This window comes from Elaeis guineensis, chromosome 9, assembly GCF_000442705.2.
Source record: "Elaeis guineensis isolate ETL-2024a chromosome 9, EG11, whole genome shotgun sequence".
NCBI classification, from domain to species: Eukaryota; Viridiplantae; Streptophyta; class Magnoliopsida; order Arecales; family Arecaceae; genus Elaeis; species Elaeis guineensis.
The window spans coordinates 47,987,172-48,006,381 of NC_026001.2; the positions used below are offsets into that span (position 1 = coordinate 47,987,172).

General features: G+C 40.1%; 1 protein-coding gene across 1 annotated transcript in view; it reads left to right on the forward strand.

Annotated features, from left to right (window-relative positions):
* Positions 1-201: 201 nt before the first annotated feature.
* LOC105035624 (type I inositol polyphosphate 5-phosphatase 13) overlaps positions 202-19,210 on the forward strand; it is a 64,158-nt gene continuing 45,149 nt past the window's right edge. Inside the window, exons 1-5 of the mRNA XM_010911235.4 lie at positions 202-1,180; positions 7,740-7,992; positions 8,132-8,942; positions 11,464-11,588; positions 11,751-11,835. Coding sequence (XP_010909537.1) covers positions 352-1,180; positions 7,740-7,992; positions 8,132-8,942; positions 11,464-11,588; positions 11,751-11,835 — 2,103 coding nt within the window. The 5' untranslated portion in view covers positions 202-351. The remainder of the gene's footprint in view (positions 1,181-7,739; positions 7,993-8,131; positions 8,943-11,463; positions 11,589-11,750; positions 11,836-19,210) is intronic.

The following is a 19,210-nucleotide window of genomic DNA, read 5'->3' on the forward strand; positions in this document are numbered from 1 at the left end:
CAGCAGACTGGGAGCGGCTTTTATTGCGGAGTCCCCGGGATCAATGGCGTTTTTGGACTGACACTTGTGAGACTCTCAGCCCTTTCAAAAATATTTTATTTTCTTATTCATCAAATAGTATCGATGACCCGTCTTGTAAAAAAAAAAATTTTCTCATATATGAGCACCGACTTCTTCAAAAAAAATATTTCGGTGAGGTAAAATATTTTCCGCGAAACAAAACGGATCTGTACGCTGACCAACCTCTCTCCTCTTCAAAATAATCATACATCTGACCTCATTCGACGGATCCAACCACCTCAAGCTCTTCCATCCCTTCGGTCTTCCCCCGTCGCCGCCACCACCAAAGAAATGGGCGAAGGAATAGAAGGCGATGACTGGGCTCAACGACTCACTAAACTGCTCGCCCCCGATATAATCTCCCAAACTCCCCTCCACCGGCACAGCCCCGACGAGCCCCACCCCACCGGCTCCGCCACCGCCGCCGCCACCAACAACCCCTTCATCGACATCGACGACAACACTGTCAACAGCAGTAACTCTAATTCCTCTCCTCCCCCTTCCCTCTTTGTCGATCCCCACCTCCCTCCCCCTCTCCCACCCCACCGCCGTCCACACGGATCTGCGGACCACCGGAATCCTCCTTCCTCCGTCTCCGTCGTCGCCGACGGTCGGTCTCCTGCGGGAGCACTCCCGGAGTTCACCGGCAGGGGCGGCGGGATGGGGATCTTCCAGGTCCCCCCGCGGGCCGCGGTCCATCCCGGCCGCCCGCCTTCTCTGGAACTGAGGCCCCGCCCTCTCCGCGAGACGCAGGTAGGGTCCTTCCTCCGGACTATCGCCTGCTCGGATTCCCAGCTCTGGGCCGGCCTGGAGTCCGGGGTCCGGTTCTGGAATCTCTCTGATGTGTACGAGGAGTGGAGGAGGGGTGTGGTCAAGAGAGGGGATGAGGAGAGTGCTCCTTTCTGGGAGTCGTGCCGCACGTCCCCCACGCTTTGCTTGGTTGTTGATGAGGGCAGTCGGTTGGTTTGGAGCGGTCACAAGGATGGGAAGATTCGGTCTTGGAGGATGGAGCAGCTGGCACCAAGGAATTCGCCGACAGGTAAAGGTGGGAATTTTCAGGAAGGGCTTTCCTGGCGAGCACACGGCTCTCCTGTTCTCTCCATTGTCATCACTTCATATGGTAATTGCCATTCAAATCATCTATCTGTCAGCTTATTTCTGTATTATATGGCATGAATTACCCTTAGTTAGAACAAGAAAAATACTCATATTTCAAAGTGAATATGAGATGTAGCTAATAAAAACAACTGATGAGAGAAGTGGTGGATGTGTAGCACAATGATCACATTTGCTTGCTAAAATAACCCATCTACAATCTAACTCAGGTGCCTTGACCTAGATGTTTTATTAAATTTCAACGTACTTTTGTTGAGGGATGACAAATACTTCAACATTTTGTTGCTTTCTAAGCTGTTCTGACAGTAGTCTATATAAGTGGAAGATCAACCAGGACAATTTATATAACCATGTGATTTGGGCATCTCGATTTTGTTGCTTTGGCTTCTTAGCTATCAGGAAGGATCAAGGATGCAATATAGAGGAAACATCTTATCTTGGCACCATGTAGGTAATTTTGATGAGTCTTCCAAAAGATTTCTTTTGAGGCATTAAGGAACGAGGATTCTCTCAAGGGCTTGTCCTTGGGGGGGGGGGGCTGATACTTACCTGGAATCCCCATTTTCTTGGATGAGTGTTACCTAAGCAATACTTGGAGAGGAAAATAATATACCCATGTTTTTTTATGCATTGGAAAATGACTATGGAATCTGTTACTCTTGTTCTTTGAAGGCCTATCGGCACTCGTCTGACCATGAAAAGTCGCTTGTTTGCTGCAAAGTCTTAAAGAAAGGTAAACATCTTTCGGTCAACTTCGAATGAATCGGTTAAGTGCGGCAATCCTTCCATTTAGTTGTTGTACTTTTCTTAGAATTGGGATGCTTCATGTTGAGTATAGCCTTTATTTTTTTCGGGTTAGCTTTGGTTCCTCGTTGCGATACAAAAAAATCGAGGAACTTTTTGACCATCACGCTAAATGCACACTTAGTCGGATTTAGCTTCATCCGATGTCGTCGAAGCATGTCAAAAGCTTCTTTTAAATCCCAGACATGATCACGGATTTCGGCATTTTTCACTAGCATATTGTCGATGTAGACTTCCATGTTCTGTCCAATTTGTGACTTAAACACTTTGTTGATCAACCGTTGGTAAGTCGTTCTGGCGTTCTTCAAGCCGAACGGTATCACTTTGTAGCAGTAGATGTCCATGTCGGTTGTGAAGGCTGTATGCTCCTCATCTTCGGGCGCCATTCGAATATGATTGTAGCCCGTGAAAGCATTCATAAAACTCATAAGTTAGTGCCTGACGTTGCATCAACTAGTTGATCAATTTTCGGTAAAAAAAAGCTGTCATTTGGACACACTTCATTCATATTGGTATAGTCGATGCAGATTCACCATTTTTCATTGGCTTTTTTCACCATTACGACATTGGAAAGCGAATCCGGATAGTTGGCCTCTCTGATCAAGCCGGCTGTAAGGAGCTTGTCGATTTCTTCTTTAATGATTTTCTGCCTCTCAGGGATGAAGGGTCTTTTTTTCTGTCTTATCGGTTTAACTTTTGAGTCAATATTTAACCGATGAGTTATTACTTTCAGGAGAATTTCAGGCATGTCGGTCGCCGACCAAGCAAAGACATCGGTGTTTGCTCTCAGTAAGTCTATTAGTTGCTTCCGCTCTGGATCAGGAAGTTGCGATCCAATTTGGATAGTCTTGTAGGGTCTTCTTTTAATGGGATCGAAACCAACTGTTCAGTTGGTTCGTCCCTTTCTTTACTATCCCTCTGGTCTAATTTATCAACCGACAGAGGGTCTTCAAGCTTGTTGCTTTCAGTAGAAATCATGAAACAGTGTCGGACTAGTTGTTGATCTCCATGCATTTTTCTGACTCTGCTCTTTGTTGGAAATTGAACAAGTAGATGGTAAGTCGATACTACCGCTCTCAACACATTGAGTCCTGGTCGTCCGAGTATGGCGTTATAAGTTGAAGAAACTCGGACAACCGTAAACGTTAAAAAGATGGTGCTTTATCGTTGTTCAGTTCCTGCAGTCAGAGGGAGAGTAATTTCTCCTTCCACACTGACTGTATCTCCAGTGAAACCGACTAAAGGTGCAGAGACTCTTCTGAGTCGATCAGTCGGTAGTCGCGTTTGTGAGAAAGTCGAGTAGAATAACATGTTTGTGGAGCTTCCATTATCTACAAAAATTTTTTTTACATCATAATTTGCTATTATCGTCAAGACGATGACAGTGTTATCACGAGGAGTTTGTATTCCTTGAACATCATCATCCGAAAAAAAAATTATATTATCATCAAGTCATTGCTTCTTAGATGATTCTTCTTCGGAAGTTGCCCCTCCAGTCTCTCGGTTACTTTGAAATCATGTTGATGACTCTCGTCATTTGTCGATTGTTGTTTATCTCCTCAGGTTGGGGCTGAAGTTGTTGGTCGGTAGGAGGTTGAATCGGATGATCGTGTCGAAACTTTCCGAGATAGCGCCGTTGAATGAGATCTTCTATCTCGCCTTTCAGTTGAATGCACTGTTTGATATCGTGATCGTGGTCACGATGGAACCGACGCACTTCCTCTTGTTGTGGTTCTTCGAAGGTACTTTCATTGGCGGGGCATCGAAGGTAATCTTCTCTCTCTATCTCCATCAGGATCTATGCATGAGGAGCGGAGAGAGGAGTATAGCAGTCATACCTGTAACTATAGTTTAGTTTTGGACTCCGTTGGTGAGGTGAAGCTCTCTTGTTGATTGGTGGCCGACTAGATTTGGCCGAAGCTCCATTCTTTTGCTTCTTTTTTTGATCTTTCTTTTCTGATTCATGTTGGTCAGAAGCACTTTCCTCCATGCACACGACTTGTATGCATGCTCCAGAAGTTCGGGGTAGGTTCGGAGAAGTATTTTATCGAGCGATCAGGAGAACCTGGAGCTCCTGAGTCCCCTCTTCATGGCCGAGATAGCCATGTCTTCATTGAGGTCCCGAATCTTAAGTGTGGCCGCATTGAATTGTGCCACAAAGTCTCTGAGTTTCTCTCCTTTCCGCTGCTTGAGGGAGAAGAGGCTGTCGGACGTCTGTGACATCTTCCTGCTGGTGCTAAAATGTGTCACGAACGATTGCTCCAGCTAGTCGAAGGAGTGGATGCTTTCCGACTGGAGCCCAAAGTACCAAGTCCGAGCAGCTTTCTGAATGGTGGCTAGGAAGCCGAGACACAGGAAGGCGTCGGTCGCTCCTTGGATCATCAGGAGAGCCTTGTAGCTCTCCAGATGATCCATTGGGTCGGTGGAGCCGTTATAGGGCTCTATCTGTGGCATCTTAAATCGAGTCGGGATTGGCTCATTCAAGATGTATCGAAAGAAGGGTGGAATGGTGTGGATGGCGAAGTCATTGGATGACCCTCGGCCATCTATTCGGAGTTGGGCGAGTTAGCGTTTGAGATCCTTGAACTTACATTCATAGTCGTCGAATCATCGTTGCTGAGAGAATGCAGGGGTGGAATCCCCTGAAGAACTGGAGGATGAAGAAGTCGAAGGGCGTGCGGTCTCTTCCCCTTTTTCATACTGTGGCGGAGAGGAGGAGACCGCCGCTGGTGGTGGTCGGGTCGACTGTGTGACTGACGTACAGTCGGCACACTCGGGACACGACATACAGTCGATATGCCAAGATCACCAACACATAGTCGGCATATCAGAAACTGCCAGCGCAGAAGGCGCATAACAGCAACATACCACAATTATCAGTGGGCATTAACTGTCCATCCCACGATCACATAGTGTCGGAATAAGCGGGATCCCACGTGCCTAACCGTTACAGATAGTTATCAATATTTTGTCTATAAAAGAGAGGTAAAGGAACAGTGATGGTAGGACACTTCTGGGCTAGATTCTGGCATTCTAAATTATCTGCTGTTCGATTACTTCTCACTGACTTAAGCATCAGAGGGTCCCTGTCGGACACAACTCCGGTTAGTGGACTTGTTTTGCAGGTAACTCATACCAACGATAGGCACAGCAGAGAATTGGCCGCAACAGATTAGCGCGCCAGGTAGGGGCGAGAGATTCCAATCACGATGGCGAAAACTAGAGCCCAAAACAACACCGGCTCCGTCAGACAGTCTTCCTGTCGGAAAGATTTTCCACCCCCACCTCCAAAGTCACAGCCTAATCCGTCGCATCCGATCGTTACGACGGACGCCCAACAACTTGCTGTACTAGTGCAACAAGTGAAAATCTTGACGGAGGCAGTCCACAGCCTCCAGCAGCAACAAACACAGCAACAGCAACCAATGGCGGAGAGGCACCGCATACTATGCCATCCAGGCACAATCGTCGTGCCCCTTGACAATCTCCTTCTCCATCCCTGGAACGGTGATCGGCTCGACATTCCCGCCATGTCGAGCCACCACTATCCCGACACTTTGACCGTGTCGAGGCCATTGAGATAAGTCGCTATCTGAGAGATAGTCAGGAGCCATCGTATATTAGTCGGGTTGCCGATTGATAGCCGGCCATGTCTCATGAAGTCGATATTATGTCGGTGATGAGCATTGTAAATGTTGTAGTTGAATCGGAATTCCTTTGGTGATCTGGCTTTGGTTATCCATCACCAGTTGCCGACACATAGCCAGAAAACCGAACGTGAATCAGGGGAAGCAAGTCCAGTTGTCCCAATAGGTATGGCTAGGTAAGCAACCTTCTTTCTATTTCCTTTTTGTTGTATGAGCCTTGGTTGGGTCAAAAGAAGGTTAAGATTTCTTAATGTTAGCAGGTTAAGAGATAAAGAACTAGATATATAAAGAGAATAGTGTTTGAAGTAATGTAATGAAGGTTCTATTTTAGAAGCCTTTTCAAAAGAGCCTAATTAATGGGAAGCATGGTTTCCTTTATTGAATTTCAAAAGGATGCAAGAGCATATGTGTAGGGTCTTGTTGATATCCATTGAGGTATGGATTGGAAACACATGGTGAATGTTAAGAACTTAAGATGGCTAACTAGCTTCTATATTGAAATTTTAATAATAGGAAAACTAAATGATTGAAGGAGATATAATATTGCACCTTTCCATAGAACTAAATCTGATATACAAAACTTCTCAAACTTTCATTGAAGTAAATTTCTGAACCATGAACCACTGCAAGAGATTGACAAGGTTCTCAAACTGTAAAGGTAGTCGTGGTGAATGGCCCATGTAAAGGCCATGTAGAATATCTTGGCATGAATTGGAGTTAATATTATGTAAGGTTTTATAATTTACATATAGATTTTAAATGAATTAACTTTGTGATGAGGAAGAAAAGGAGGACATGAAGGAGTTGATTGATAATATTGATCTTATTCACTAGCTAAGTGTAGACAAATTGACCCAAACTTCAGTTCATATCAAGGATTAAGAAAGGGGTATTGGGAACCTATACCAGTTTGGAACTAGAATTGTACGATACCATTATGGTTAGGGATGGACTGAAATGGTTAGTATCAACAAAAAATAAGCTACTAGTACATACAAGTCCATCCCAAGCTCCCAACCCAAGGTTTGTTATGCCGGTATCAGGGCAGAATTGGTTGGCTGGTGGCATGGTGTGGTATGCCCCTATGCCATTCCATGCTGGGTCCATACCAACCTAGTAGAGAGGGTAGGGGAGAGGGAAAATGGGGGAGAGGAAAAGAGAGGGGGGAGGGAGGGAGAAGGAGAGAAAAGGAGAGAGATATGCTGAAGGCCTGCGGAGCATGGCTCGACATGGCAGAGAGGGCAGAGGAGAGGAAGAACATAAGAGAGGAAAAGAGAGTGAGTGGGAGCTATTGGAGGGTTGTTGGAGGCTGCTGGAGGGTCGGAGGAGGGGCTTCGCCCTCCTTTTGATTGAAATAGGGGTCGTTTGGCCTTTTTTTTATTTTGTGAACTTTCAATGAAGTTGGCAACAGGGCTCTCAACTTCACTTTTTTTACCTAAATTTTGCATAATTTAAGTGAAATCAACAACCCTGTTGCCGACTTTACTTAAAGTTCATAGAATAAAAAGAAGGGGGCAGACGACCCTTGCCATCTCCCTTCCTCCCCCCTCTCTCTCTTTCTTTCTTTTCTTCTCCCTCTCCTTCGTAGGTTCCTCATTTTGATTGTCGGAACCATCTTGGTCCACCATAGGCATGGCTTGATATGCTCCGAACCAGATGGTTTGGGATGGCTTTGCATTCTATGGTCTGAACCATTTTTATGCGTCCCAATTGTTGGAACTGTAGCTATATATCTTAGCCTAAGGCTCTAAACCTGTATAGTTGCTTAAATATGACCTATTCTTTTCAAAAGAAAGAGTTGTTGTCCATATTGTTATTATCTTAATGCTCGACTCTTTTGCCCCGATACATGTATCACTTTAGCAATATCAGCAATAACTAAATTTTTTCTGATGTGTAGTTTTCTATTATCTAACTCATACTGACTATTAAATTTCTTGTATGTTTGCATTATTATACTTCATTAAGTGCTTTTCTAATCACATCTTTTTGGTAGTTTTTTTTTCCAAAGTATGGGTTCAGCTGTGTCTTATGTGGCTTCAAAGATTTAAATTAGTAGTACGAGTCAATCTAATTCATTTCATGCTGTTGCTCCAACTTTTGTAATTTCAGGGGAATTGTGGTCTGGTTCTGAAGGTGGAGTCATAAGAGCCTGGTCTTGGGAGGCCATTGAAAAATCCCTCTCTCTAACAATGGAAGAAAGGCATGGGACTGCTTCATTAGTTGAGAGGTCCTATGTTGATCTTAGAAGCCTGGTGACTGTTGGAGGGGCATGTATGTTGCCTAACATAGATGTCAGATATCTGTTATCTGATAATTCTAGGTCAAAAGTATGGAGTGGTGGTTACCTCTCTTTTGCCCTGTGGTATAACTTCATGAACTTTTCTTTTTAATAATTACTTAAGACTAGTATCTTACAGTATGTAATTTATCTTCATCTTGTGTTACTGGCAGTTTGGTTGTTTTATATTGGCAGTAACTTCCCATCCTGGTTGATATCACAGGGATTCTCGTACAAAGGAACTGCTGAAAGTTTATAACATAGATGGACAGGTTGAGACTCGGTTTGGTACCTTGGCAGTCCATGATCCATTTGAAGAACATGAGATGAAGATGAATTTTGTTGCTATTTCAAAGAAGGAAAAACAACGAGGTCCTGTTAGCTTTTTCCAGCGTTCATGTAATGCCTTGATGGGAGCAGCCGATGCTGTTCGGAAAGTTGCAGTCAGGGGAGCATTTGGAGATGATAATCGAAGAACAGAAGCATTGACAATGACAATGGATGGAATGATTTGGACAGGATGTGCAAATGGCTTGCTCGTGCAGTGGGATGGAGATGGCCATAGGTTACAAGAAGTTCAGCATCACTCTTCTTCAGTTCAGTGTCTTTGTACCTTTGGGATGCGATTGTGGGTGGGCTATGTAGATGGCACTGTACAGGTGATGGATCTTGACGGATGTTTGCTCGGAAGATGGATGGCCCACAGCAGCCCAGTAATAAAGATGGCTGTTGGAGGTTCTTATATCTTTACATTGGCTAATCATGGTGGTATTCGAGGATGGAACCTGACATCTCCAGGGCCTCTTGACAGTATCTTGCGATCAGTGCTAACCCATAAAGAGTCATTATATACAAAAATGGAGAATCTTAAAATTTTGGTGGGCACTTGGAATGTTGGGCAAGAAAAAGCATCTGGCGATTCACTTATATCTTGGCTGTGTGGTGCATCATCAGAGGTTGGAGTGGTGGTGGTTGGGTTGCAAGAGGTGGAAATGGGTGCTGGTTTTCTTGCTATGGCTGTGGCAAAAGAAACTGTAAGATTGCTGCAAGATCTCGCTCATTTTTGGTTTTTTCTTTGCATGTATGTATATATATGTACATGTACATGTATATGGAACAATTCTCTTCCTGTGACATATACCTTGTTTTACTTTACCTTACAATTTGAACCCTAGAACCACTTACCACTGGAGTTTTTTCGGGCTTATGCTGCAATCACCTGAACCATCTCAAATGGTTTTTATGGCATTGTTCTCTACATTTGTTGTTTTCCATACCTCCACAGCAGATTTATTATTTGCCTGGCTCATTTAATGCCTATGTGCAATTTTTCCAAGTCTTGAAAGATATATTTCCATTTTCTATATTTTATTCCTTTCCAGTCTATGGGCATCCTTGCATATCTTTTTCATTCTTTTATATATTACAGTCTATATTTTCTCTAGTGAATATCTTCCTCTCAAATTATTAGCATTCTTGAATTCCACACTTGTTCTCAATGAAATTTGCACCCATATCTGTCTTGATCTGATGTTTTATAAGCTTTTATTCTCAATATCTCCCTTTTAAAGTACATGCTTCTCTTTATCTCATTAGCCGTACAGATTTCTCTAAGTGGCCTGCATCAGTGGGCCTCTTCTTGAATATGGAATCAATAAGAAATTTTAACAGGCCATTAGTGAAGAGATATTGCTATTGGGGACTCCAAGCCCTTCATAAGTTATCTATAAATCTTTGGCTGTTTTGTGCACATCTCATTGTCAATAAATACTTTAAAATTTAAATCCTCCTTATCTCCTATGATTGTGTATGTAGATACAAACTATAAGTTTATTCAGATAAAATTAGAATGATTTTTGTGTCTGTCCTTTTCGCTTTAAAGTACATCAACTTCATAAGCCTGTCAATCCATTATTACATGCAAGAAGCTAAATTAAGTGTTGCATTAAGGTTTGCTGGTCGAGGATAATATTATATTAAGCATTTGCTACCTAGTCGTCATATAAGAAGCCATTTGAATATTATCATAATTCTATGTATTTTTCTGAGTTTACTATGCATTGCATCCCCAACTTCTCTTTTCATCTTGCATGCTCTAATGTTTTAAATTTTGTAATTTCCATTCCTTAACCAAAACGATCTCTATGGTTTCATTATTCTTCATTTTAACTGATTTCTTGTCATAATTTCTTAAGCCTTTTATCCTTACTATGTTTTTTCTATGTTTGTAACTGATTCTACTTAGAAAAATTCAACATGGTCGCACCTTAACATTTTGCACACGTTATGCTATGCTGTGCTGTGCTTGATACACAAAAGCTACAATGAATAAATGGAAGACTAAACCAATGTGCAAAAAATATTTTTTTGGGGGATCTATCTAAATCAAGTTGGGGAGGGGGTTAGGGGTGGGAGGCCTCCAGATTGAGAAAGAGAGGTGTCTCTCTCCTCTGTATCGAATCCTGGACATCCAACTTTAAAGGATAATATTCCTCTGTGTGTTGGTAGGGTGGCATGACTTAAATTTTTTCATGATCGCAAGGCATAGACAACTAAATTATACCCTAGATTTAGATTATGTGATGGGACATCCAAACCAATGATCCACATCATTCATCATGATCCCAAAACATTCGTAGTGTCCATAAACAAAAGTATTATATGCTTATGCTTTGAGGACCTATCATCGATGTGTCAATTGTTCATTACATGAAGTTACGGATAATATTTCAATATTAGAATGAAAAATAAGTGTGAATCTGTTGGAAATAACTATCTGAACAGCTTGAATTTTGTTCCAATTTTATTTCAGTATATGTAAAGCTTGATGATAAAAGATATGAATTATTCACTTGGATGTTCTGGTATGTCTTTTTACGTATGGCATGCGCACAAGCATGTGCACATGCGTGCAACTGCACATGCACCCATACATCTGCACGTGCACCCATACATCTACCTACAGATGTTACCATGCATGCAAGCATGCACACACACGGTGCATACATGTGCACCCACAAGATATGTGCTATTTGGCATGCAAGCACATGCACATGGAAATATAAATGCATTTGCTTTTAAACATTTTTTTATACTAATGAGGAGCAGTAATGAAAGAAACAATGGGCAGAGTAGAGAAAAGAGCAGATAGGAAGAGAGAGACACAGACAGCCAGATAAGGTCAGATCAAGAAAGAGAGTATGAGTATGATGATTATACTGGACGGGAGTCTTATTGTTAAAAGAAAAGCAAGAGGCATGTTCTTATAGTTTTGCCCATGAAAATAATCTAGATATATTGAAGTTTTGTTATCTTCCCAACATGGGCAGCAATGATAGACTACCTTTTCTAACTTAGGCTGTGTGATTTTGATTCTCATGAATAATATTTAAATTTAAACAAGGGACTTGCTTTCCTTGCTATACATTGAAGGATTCGATAGGTTTGCTGGAAGCATTTGAAATCTTTGGGGTCAAATAACCCATAATTTGCCTTATTTTGTGGAAATCAAGTCCTATCTCTGTAAATTTATTATTTTGATGGTTTTTGCTTTAGGTAGGACTTGAGGGAAGTGCAAATGGACAGTGGTGGTTGGATGCCATTGATAAGATTTTAGGTGAAGGAAATTATTTCGAGCGTGTTGGTTCTAGGCAGTTGGCAGGACTGCTTGTTGCAGCATGGTAAATCCATCAACAAAATAAAATGTGAACTTCGTATTATTTCCTTAATATAATTTGCAAGCATATTATAGAGCATCCAGCTGTAATTACTTGTTCTTCTGTGTGCTTTTCATCCTTTTCTGTTCTTGATTTATTTGTTTATAGATTTATAACTTTTTGTAGGGCTAGAAAGGATCTTCAGCCATATATTGGTGACGTTGACACTGCAGCAGTCCCATGTGGGTTTGGACGTGCACTTGGCAACAAGGTACTCATTTCTTAAACCTGTTCATTGGTGTTGGAAACTATTGTTTTCTTTTGCTGTCTTTGGAATCTCAAGGAATGGAAGTGATGTTCGACTAATGAATTTTGATTTAAGTTCTGTCTTTTCTAGTATGAGAAAATAGGGAAAGAATTTAAACCGTGACAAGTTTCAAGGGTGAACATTCAAGAAATATAAGTGAGCACTTACACTAACTTGTATGAAAGAATATGTGCTGTATCTATTGTTTTTGGATTTAATAAACTACAAAGTATGAAAAGAGAAGCTAGACTTAGAAAACATGGTTTTGTTTGTGGCAACCTGAAACCTGGCTCTAACCAGTTCTGGGTATGACTGTATGTGTCAGTTAAGGGCCTGATTGTCAATTAATCAAGAAATACTTACAAACTTATCCTCCAGATCATTTATTCACAAAAATAATTGGCCATATGTAGCCAACTAATATGTCATCCAAATTGAACTTTTAAAAGTCATTAATATCCAAAACTTTTAAAGTTTTAGAGAGGGATAGGGAGAGAAGCACAACATCCAAACTCTAATCAATTCCATCTGAATCGTTTTGCAAATTTCTTAGTTATAGGTCAACTTGAGGCCTTGTTTCTACATCCTCCCCTATCACAAATTGTTGATAACCTATAGGTGATAATTGGTTAAAGCACCTTATAGTTGCTCCGATAAGAGACTATTTTTGTGCCTTGCAATGATTGACGCCCATGCCCATAATTCATTATAGGTTAAATGTGGATGAAAGAAACTTATGAGAACCCAAAGGTTTGGAAGGAATCCTCTTAGTCCATCGTGACAATTTGAAGAGGCTCTTCCAAACAAAAGCTTCTGAGGTTTCATGCCATTGCCTTTTTAATAGAGAAATCCTGACAAGTGCTTGAATAGCAGAAGGTGTGAGATTATTCTGAAATATTCCAATGAAAGATACTAAAATGAGCCATTTCCTAAAAAATGAATTTAACTTTTTCGAAAAGGTATGCTTCTGGTGTTTCATCTCCATATTGTGGCAATCAGTGAAAGTCTTTCAATGGAAGGAACAAATAATATTTTATCTAAATGCTTTCCAATTGTGTTTTTGGCTATGGGAACCGCAAACTAGTACCTTGATCAACAATATAGGTCGTTTAGTAAATCTAGAGCTTGAGGAATGCTGAGAAACATCTGCGTATGAAGTATGTATTCTTCAGTGTTTAAGACCTAGTTGTAGGCATCGAGATTCATAGGGCAGCCTCAGAAGAATGATGATGTAAATTATAGTTTGAATAATCATTGTTCAAGTAAAGTTTTTGATAATCTTTTTACATTAAATGAGAAAATTCATTTGGTTTATCAAAGTTTCAACTTTAAAATAACTAAACATAAGTGGGAAAGATGAAGATCTTTTTTGAAACTGCTAACTAGCACTTACGAATACATAGTTAATCATCTGCTATGAACAACCATGGGTGTAGCTTGATGAGCTTCACTAGAAAATTACAAAATCTGCTATTTGTTGAGTTTTCTTGGTCAATTTTGGTGTGAATCCAAAAGTTATTTTAGCTGCAAGTTATTAATAATTCTCATTAGTTTGGGTTTTCTCTTTCTTTTACCTGTCTGGTGAAAGCAGAATGCTGGAATGTACTAGATATAGGTAACGCATGGCGAAACTCTATTGTCACACTCAAATGCTTTAGTACAACATGGGCTGAAAAAAATACTGAAGCCCTGTCTTTTGAAATATCATTTCTTTTAAGGAAAGAAAAAGAAATTAAAGCCTACAGGTTGGAATTTTAGACCATGCCTAAAATGTTATAATCAGTGCACAGAATTATATTGTGAACCAAGTGATGAATTGAAATCAAAGGGAAGAGGAATCAAGTTAGGAAGTAAGGTAGGATGATGGTGGAGGGGCAAAATTTCTCAAGGTTGATTGTATGTCATTGTTTGAATTTTGAAAACACTTCCACGTCTGAAAGCATAATGCAGGGATAATTACCAATAAATTCATACATTGACAAGAAGTAAACAAATCAATGGGAGTGCAAGGGCAAAATACATATCAAATTTAACAAAAAAGTGGAGACTAGATTAGCTTATTCTCCTCTAAATAGAGAAAGATATATAGACTGCAATTTCTTCATTTTGATCTAATTTAGGAATATAGAAAACGCAAAACGATAGAGTTGATACAAGAGAAATATACTTGCAACCCTCCCAACCTCCCACCACCCTTGTTAGATGTATGCCCTAGAAGTCAATCTGAATGACATATTTATTCTTTCTAGGACATAGTTTTGTACTTGACCTTATTATTTATTAATAAGATTGGGCAGTTTATTTTCATGTTGTGTGTCCATGAATCGTCCAGAGAATTAATAAGATGATGACATATATTTTCAAGAGTTGAGAATTTGAGGCATGTGTTATTGATGATTAATTCTTAAATTACTTCCGATCGATGGATTATCACGGGGACGATGATTGATCTGATAAGATTGGTGCACGGATCACTTTTCTTTGGACAGACGAGTCTCGAGTCTACAGTGTGGGGATACTTGAGCGAGAGTGCAGGTAGTTGCTAGAGAACAACGGACCGAGCGTAAGCAAAACAAGAAGTCACTTGATTGTCTACTCAGTTGTTAGTGATTTTCTCGATGCTGTAGTGGTGTGACTGATTCTCTGACCTGCGGTGCCTCGGCTATTCACAATGAGATTGCTGTAGTTTGACTGTACATACACTTGATCCCTAGCCATATGGATTCTTGTGGTGCATGTTGGCTGCAGTACGTTCGTTGTATGAATAGGGTGTGCATCTAGATGGGATCTATCGATCTTAGTAAATAAGTAGTCCTATGTGATTTATGAGACTAAGTTCTAAAGATCATGGCTCTGACAGTGTGAATAATAGAAAAAGATTTCCATAAGATTCACATTATGAATTCTAGTTGAATAAATCTCACATATGATAGATGATTGGGTTTGATGAATTTTTCATAACCTCCATCTTATTGAAACTTATGATAAAAGAACCATATCACATGGTAACTACACCTAGATATTCGATTCTTTCCATTCTGCTAGGTTGCCACTAGATGCTGGTAGGCATTACCGGTGGATTGTGAGATCAATAAAAATTATTTTCATGATCAATAATTCTCATTGGGTGAGTTGGAAATATTTCAATCTATTGAAAGGAGTTTCAATGATATTAGTGAAGATCATAATATATCTCACTACCATACAGAATAAAATCTATGGGATCACACACATAAGGGTTCTGACTGATCGGATAGTTGAATTGTGATTTCGAATCGCAGTGGGATCTGATTATCAATATGATTGATGATTGGACTGATTTGTAAAAGTTATAAAAGAAAACTTGCTAACAGTTAGTGAGTTAAAGGACTTATTTGCAATTGTTGCTATATTATTTGATTTGTTCAAATAATTTGGGTTGAGTCCTAGTCAAATTATATTAGGATTTAATTTGATTGGACTTGATATGAGTTTGAGTCAAATTGGCTTTCATAGGTCTAAAGGGTTTAGACTTAATGTTATTATGAAACCAAACCTAATTAGATTTGGACCAATCCCTTGACCAAGTGTTTGACTTGGTCCAAGAGGAGTTCATGCTCCAAGATATGTTCACGCCAAAAGGAAAATCGTCGTGGTTTTTGTTTTGGTTTGTACGGTGGAACAAGAGAGAGTCCTCTTTGGGGACTCTTCCTCATGCCTCTTCCTTTGTGCGCCATTTTGATTCCATGCCAAAATAAGATGGGGCGGAACTCCATCTAAGGAGTCCATGCGCCCTGAGACTCTTATACCTAACCTTGATTTGAATTTGATTTGGATAGGGACGTGGAAGAAATCAGATGGCGCCTTCTCTCATCTCACGAAACAAGGGAGATTAGCGTGAAGGGTTCCCGCACATATAAAAGGAAAAAGAAAAGGAGGGCATGACTACCTGATCTCACGTCTCTCTTCTTTCTTCTGTGCCACGTCTAAGGAGTGGGACGTCCCCTAGTCTCCAAGCCCATCTCCTCTCTCATATCCCTCTTGATCTCAGTTCTCTTGAGAAGAGAAAGAATAAATTCAACATCCAAAAAGCCATCTCTGCAAGAGAGCTAGCATCTTGGTAAGATCAGAATTTTCTGATCAGATGATTCTCGTATGGATACCTGTAGAGGTCGAACGCGTGTGCGGCTTCAGAGGAGCCTTAAAGACATCCACAATCATCGAATCACGGTGAAGATCTACCCGCGTAAGGTGAAGATTAGATCTTCCTCTCTTTTTTTTAATCTTAATCTTAACTACGAGGGATTCTGATGTTTTAGAGATGCGATCTTGCATGCTTGTTTGATTAAAATAGTTTTAATCTTCTATACTTTCCGTTGTGTTTTAATTTTTAATCTTGCATGCTATCGGATATCCTTCAAGTGGTATTAGAGCCACCTTCATATGATTAAGATTAGGATGTTAGATCTGAAAATAATTGATTGTGTTTGCTGATTTCTCGTAGTTCTGTTGCTATGATGATTGATCACAAGCAATTAGAATCATGAATCGAATGATCGACATATCGTTTAATAGCATGAAAATCAATTGTATTTAGATCTGATTTTTAATTTTATTTTTTTATATATAACACGCATGAGGTAATGATCATGGATAGACTCTTTTAGATTTGTGATGTAATCTTGGGTGCCTGCACGTGTCATATGATTCATGTAATTTGGAGACCTGTGAGTCTCATTGTGAGTCTCATTAAAAAGGATTGTAATAATTGTTATTAATTTGATCTTTTGGGTTGTATTCTGTGATGTGTTTGCATGTTAATGGTTGATCGAATTGCAAACCTATTGCACATGTTGAACATGAATTGTGTCGAGCGGCTGATCGATGCCAGATCAAGGAGTTGATCACGATCGGATTAAGGGTGCTTGAGATCGGATCAAAGAGTTGAAGACAATCAAACCGATTGACGTGCATATACTTGTAATAGTGACCCTAAGATTCGATTCCAACGCAGTGGCTCGAGCCTGAATCATAAATCCATGATCATCACCAATTAAATTTTTAGCTGATTAATTATTTGCATGAGATGTAGATAATTAAATTAGTGATTAGTTATTTACATAAGATATAGATAATTAAAAAATTAGATGAGACCTAAATTAAATCTCCTCGCATATATTAAATCGAGTGGTCTTCCACCATTGTAGATGTGCGGGTGTCCTACTAGTGTTGATGGTTTTCGATTGGATATAGTGGTTCAGTTGTATCGGAAAGACGCAACCACTCTATTGACATGAGATACTGCAGAGTAAAGATGGGGTTGGACCCAAGAATTGTTAGGTGAGGGATCCAATGACGGCTTTGCATCTGCATTTGAATGGTGGATTTGACTTAACTAAGGAATGGGGCCAATAACTATCAGGTGAGGTCTACATAACTTAGAGATCGGATCTCGCTGCAACATGCTTGAGAAGCACTGGACAAGAGTTGTCTACTCATTGGTTTGCATGTCATCGATAATGGTTAGATGAGATGTGCGTAAATTAGTGGGACATAGTGTCCACATGAAATCCAAGTTGCGAAGGGTTTCCATCTCTCTATCTGAGGAGTGTAAGAGATTCGAGAAAATAGTGGGAGAAATTCGTTTTAAAAGATCCTAAAATAAATTTTAAAAGTCAAGTACGAATATCTAACTAGAATCTCTACTCTCTGCAGTTCATCATGTCTGCTTTCAACCCTTTAACCTGAATCCTCGATATCAACTGTTTAATCGGAGCTAACTATAAAGATTGGCTAAGAAATTTAAAAATTATTTTGAGTTCCGAAAAGCTTAGTCATATACTCGACCAGGATACTCCTATATTGCCAAGTCGTCCAACTGCTGATCAATGGGAAGCGCTAGATAAATGGATAGATGACGACAATAAAGTTAGGTGCTATATTTTGACGTCGATGTCCAATGAACTTCAACACTAGCATAAGGACATAAAGACTGTCAAGACTATGCTGACTCACTTGCAAGAGTTGTATGGTGAGGAGAGCCGATCTGCGTGCTATGAGGTGTCAAAGAGACTTCAATGCTAAGGTGTGCGAAAGGCATTCTGTCCATGATCATTGTTTGACAATGATTAAGGACTTGAAGGAGCTTGAGGAGCTCGGTATGACTATGCATAAGAAACTGCAAGTAGATTTGATCTTGCAGTCCCTTACTAGTTCATATGGATAGTTTATAGTAAACTACCATATGAATAAGATTGATTGCACCTTGGTGAGTTGTTGAATATGTTGGTGACTATTGAAGGAACCTTGAAGAGTTCAAGGGGCTCGGTTTGTTAGGAAACGCCACCACATAGCAATGTGGTATGTATGTAGAGATTTCAAAAATTTTAAATACGCAATGGAAGGAAATTTCAAAAACTTTTCAACATCGTTTTAGGACAACCATGCAACATAACATACCAATGTTATGTCAGGGCAATCTTATGTCAGAACGATGTTAAAATAAATTTTTAGATCTAATCTAATCAAGTATGCATATAGAGATCATATCTCAACATAACCCACGCATCATCATTTGTACAAGATTAAGATACAAGCAAAAATAAAAATCTGATTTTTACCTTTGCGCAGGTAGATCTTCACCGCGACCTGATGATCCGTGGATATCTTCATGGTTCATTGAAGCCGCGATCCGATGATCTATGGATGTCTTCAAGGTCTTTTTGAAGCCGCATAAGTGTTCGGTCTCTACAAGTATCTACATGAGCTGATCTGATCAGAAGATATCGATCTTACTGAGGTGCTAGCTTTCTTGTAGAGATCACTCCTTGGATTATCGAATCTTTGATCTCTTTTGATTCTCTTCTAAGGAAATCAAAAAGATTCATAGGAGGATTAAGAAATCAGATCTAATCTGATTTTTTTTCCCTTTCTCTTCTCAAAAGAGAGAAGATCTAAAGAAAAGAAGAACAAGAGATCCCATCTCTCTTTTTTTTTTTTTCTGACCAACTCTTGGACTGATCATGGAGAAGACATATCCAACTCTTGGACATCTATGGAGGAGAAGACATGTCCAACTCTTGGACATCTATGTAGGAGAAAGGAGGGAGAAACCATGTCCAACTGTTGAATAATAGAGAGAGATCTTCCTTCAACAACCAACTCTTGGTTGTAAGAAAGAAAGGATTTTTTTCCCTTGTGCGTGAACATCCTTCACGCCCAAAAAACTCTCATGCCAATCTAATTTCTCACGTTGAGAGATTGGTTGTAGGTGCTCCATGTTATCCCCTTTTAAATGGGGATTAGGGTTTTTAGTTAAGAGTCCAAAGGAGATGGGACTCTTAAAGTAGCCGCCCCTCTT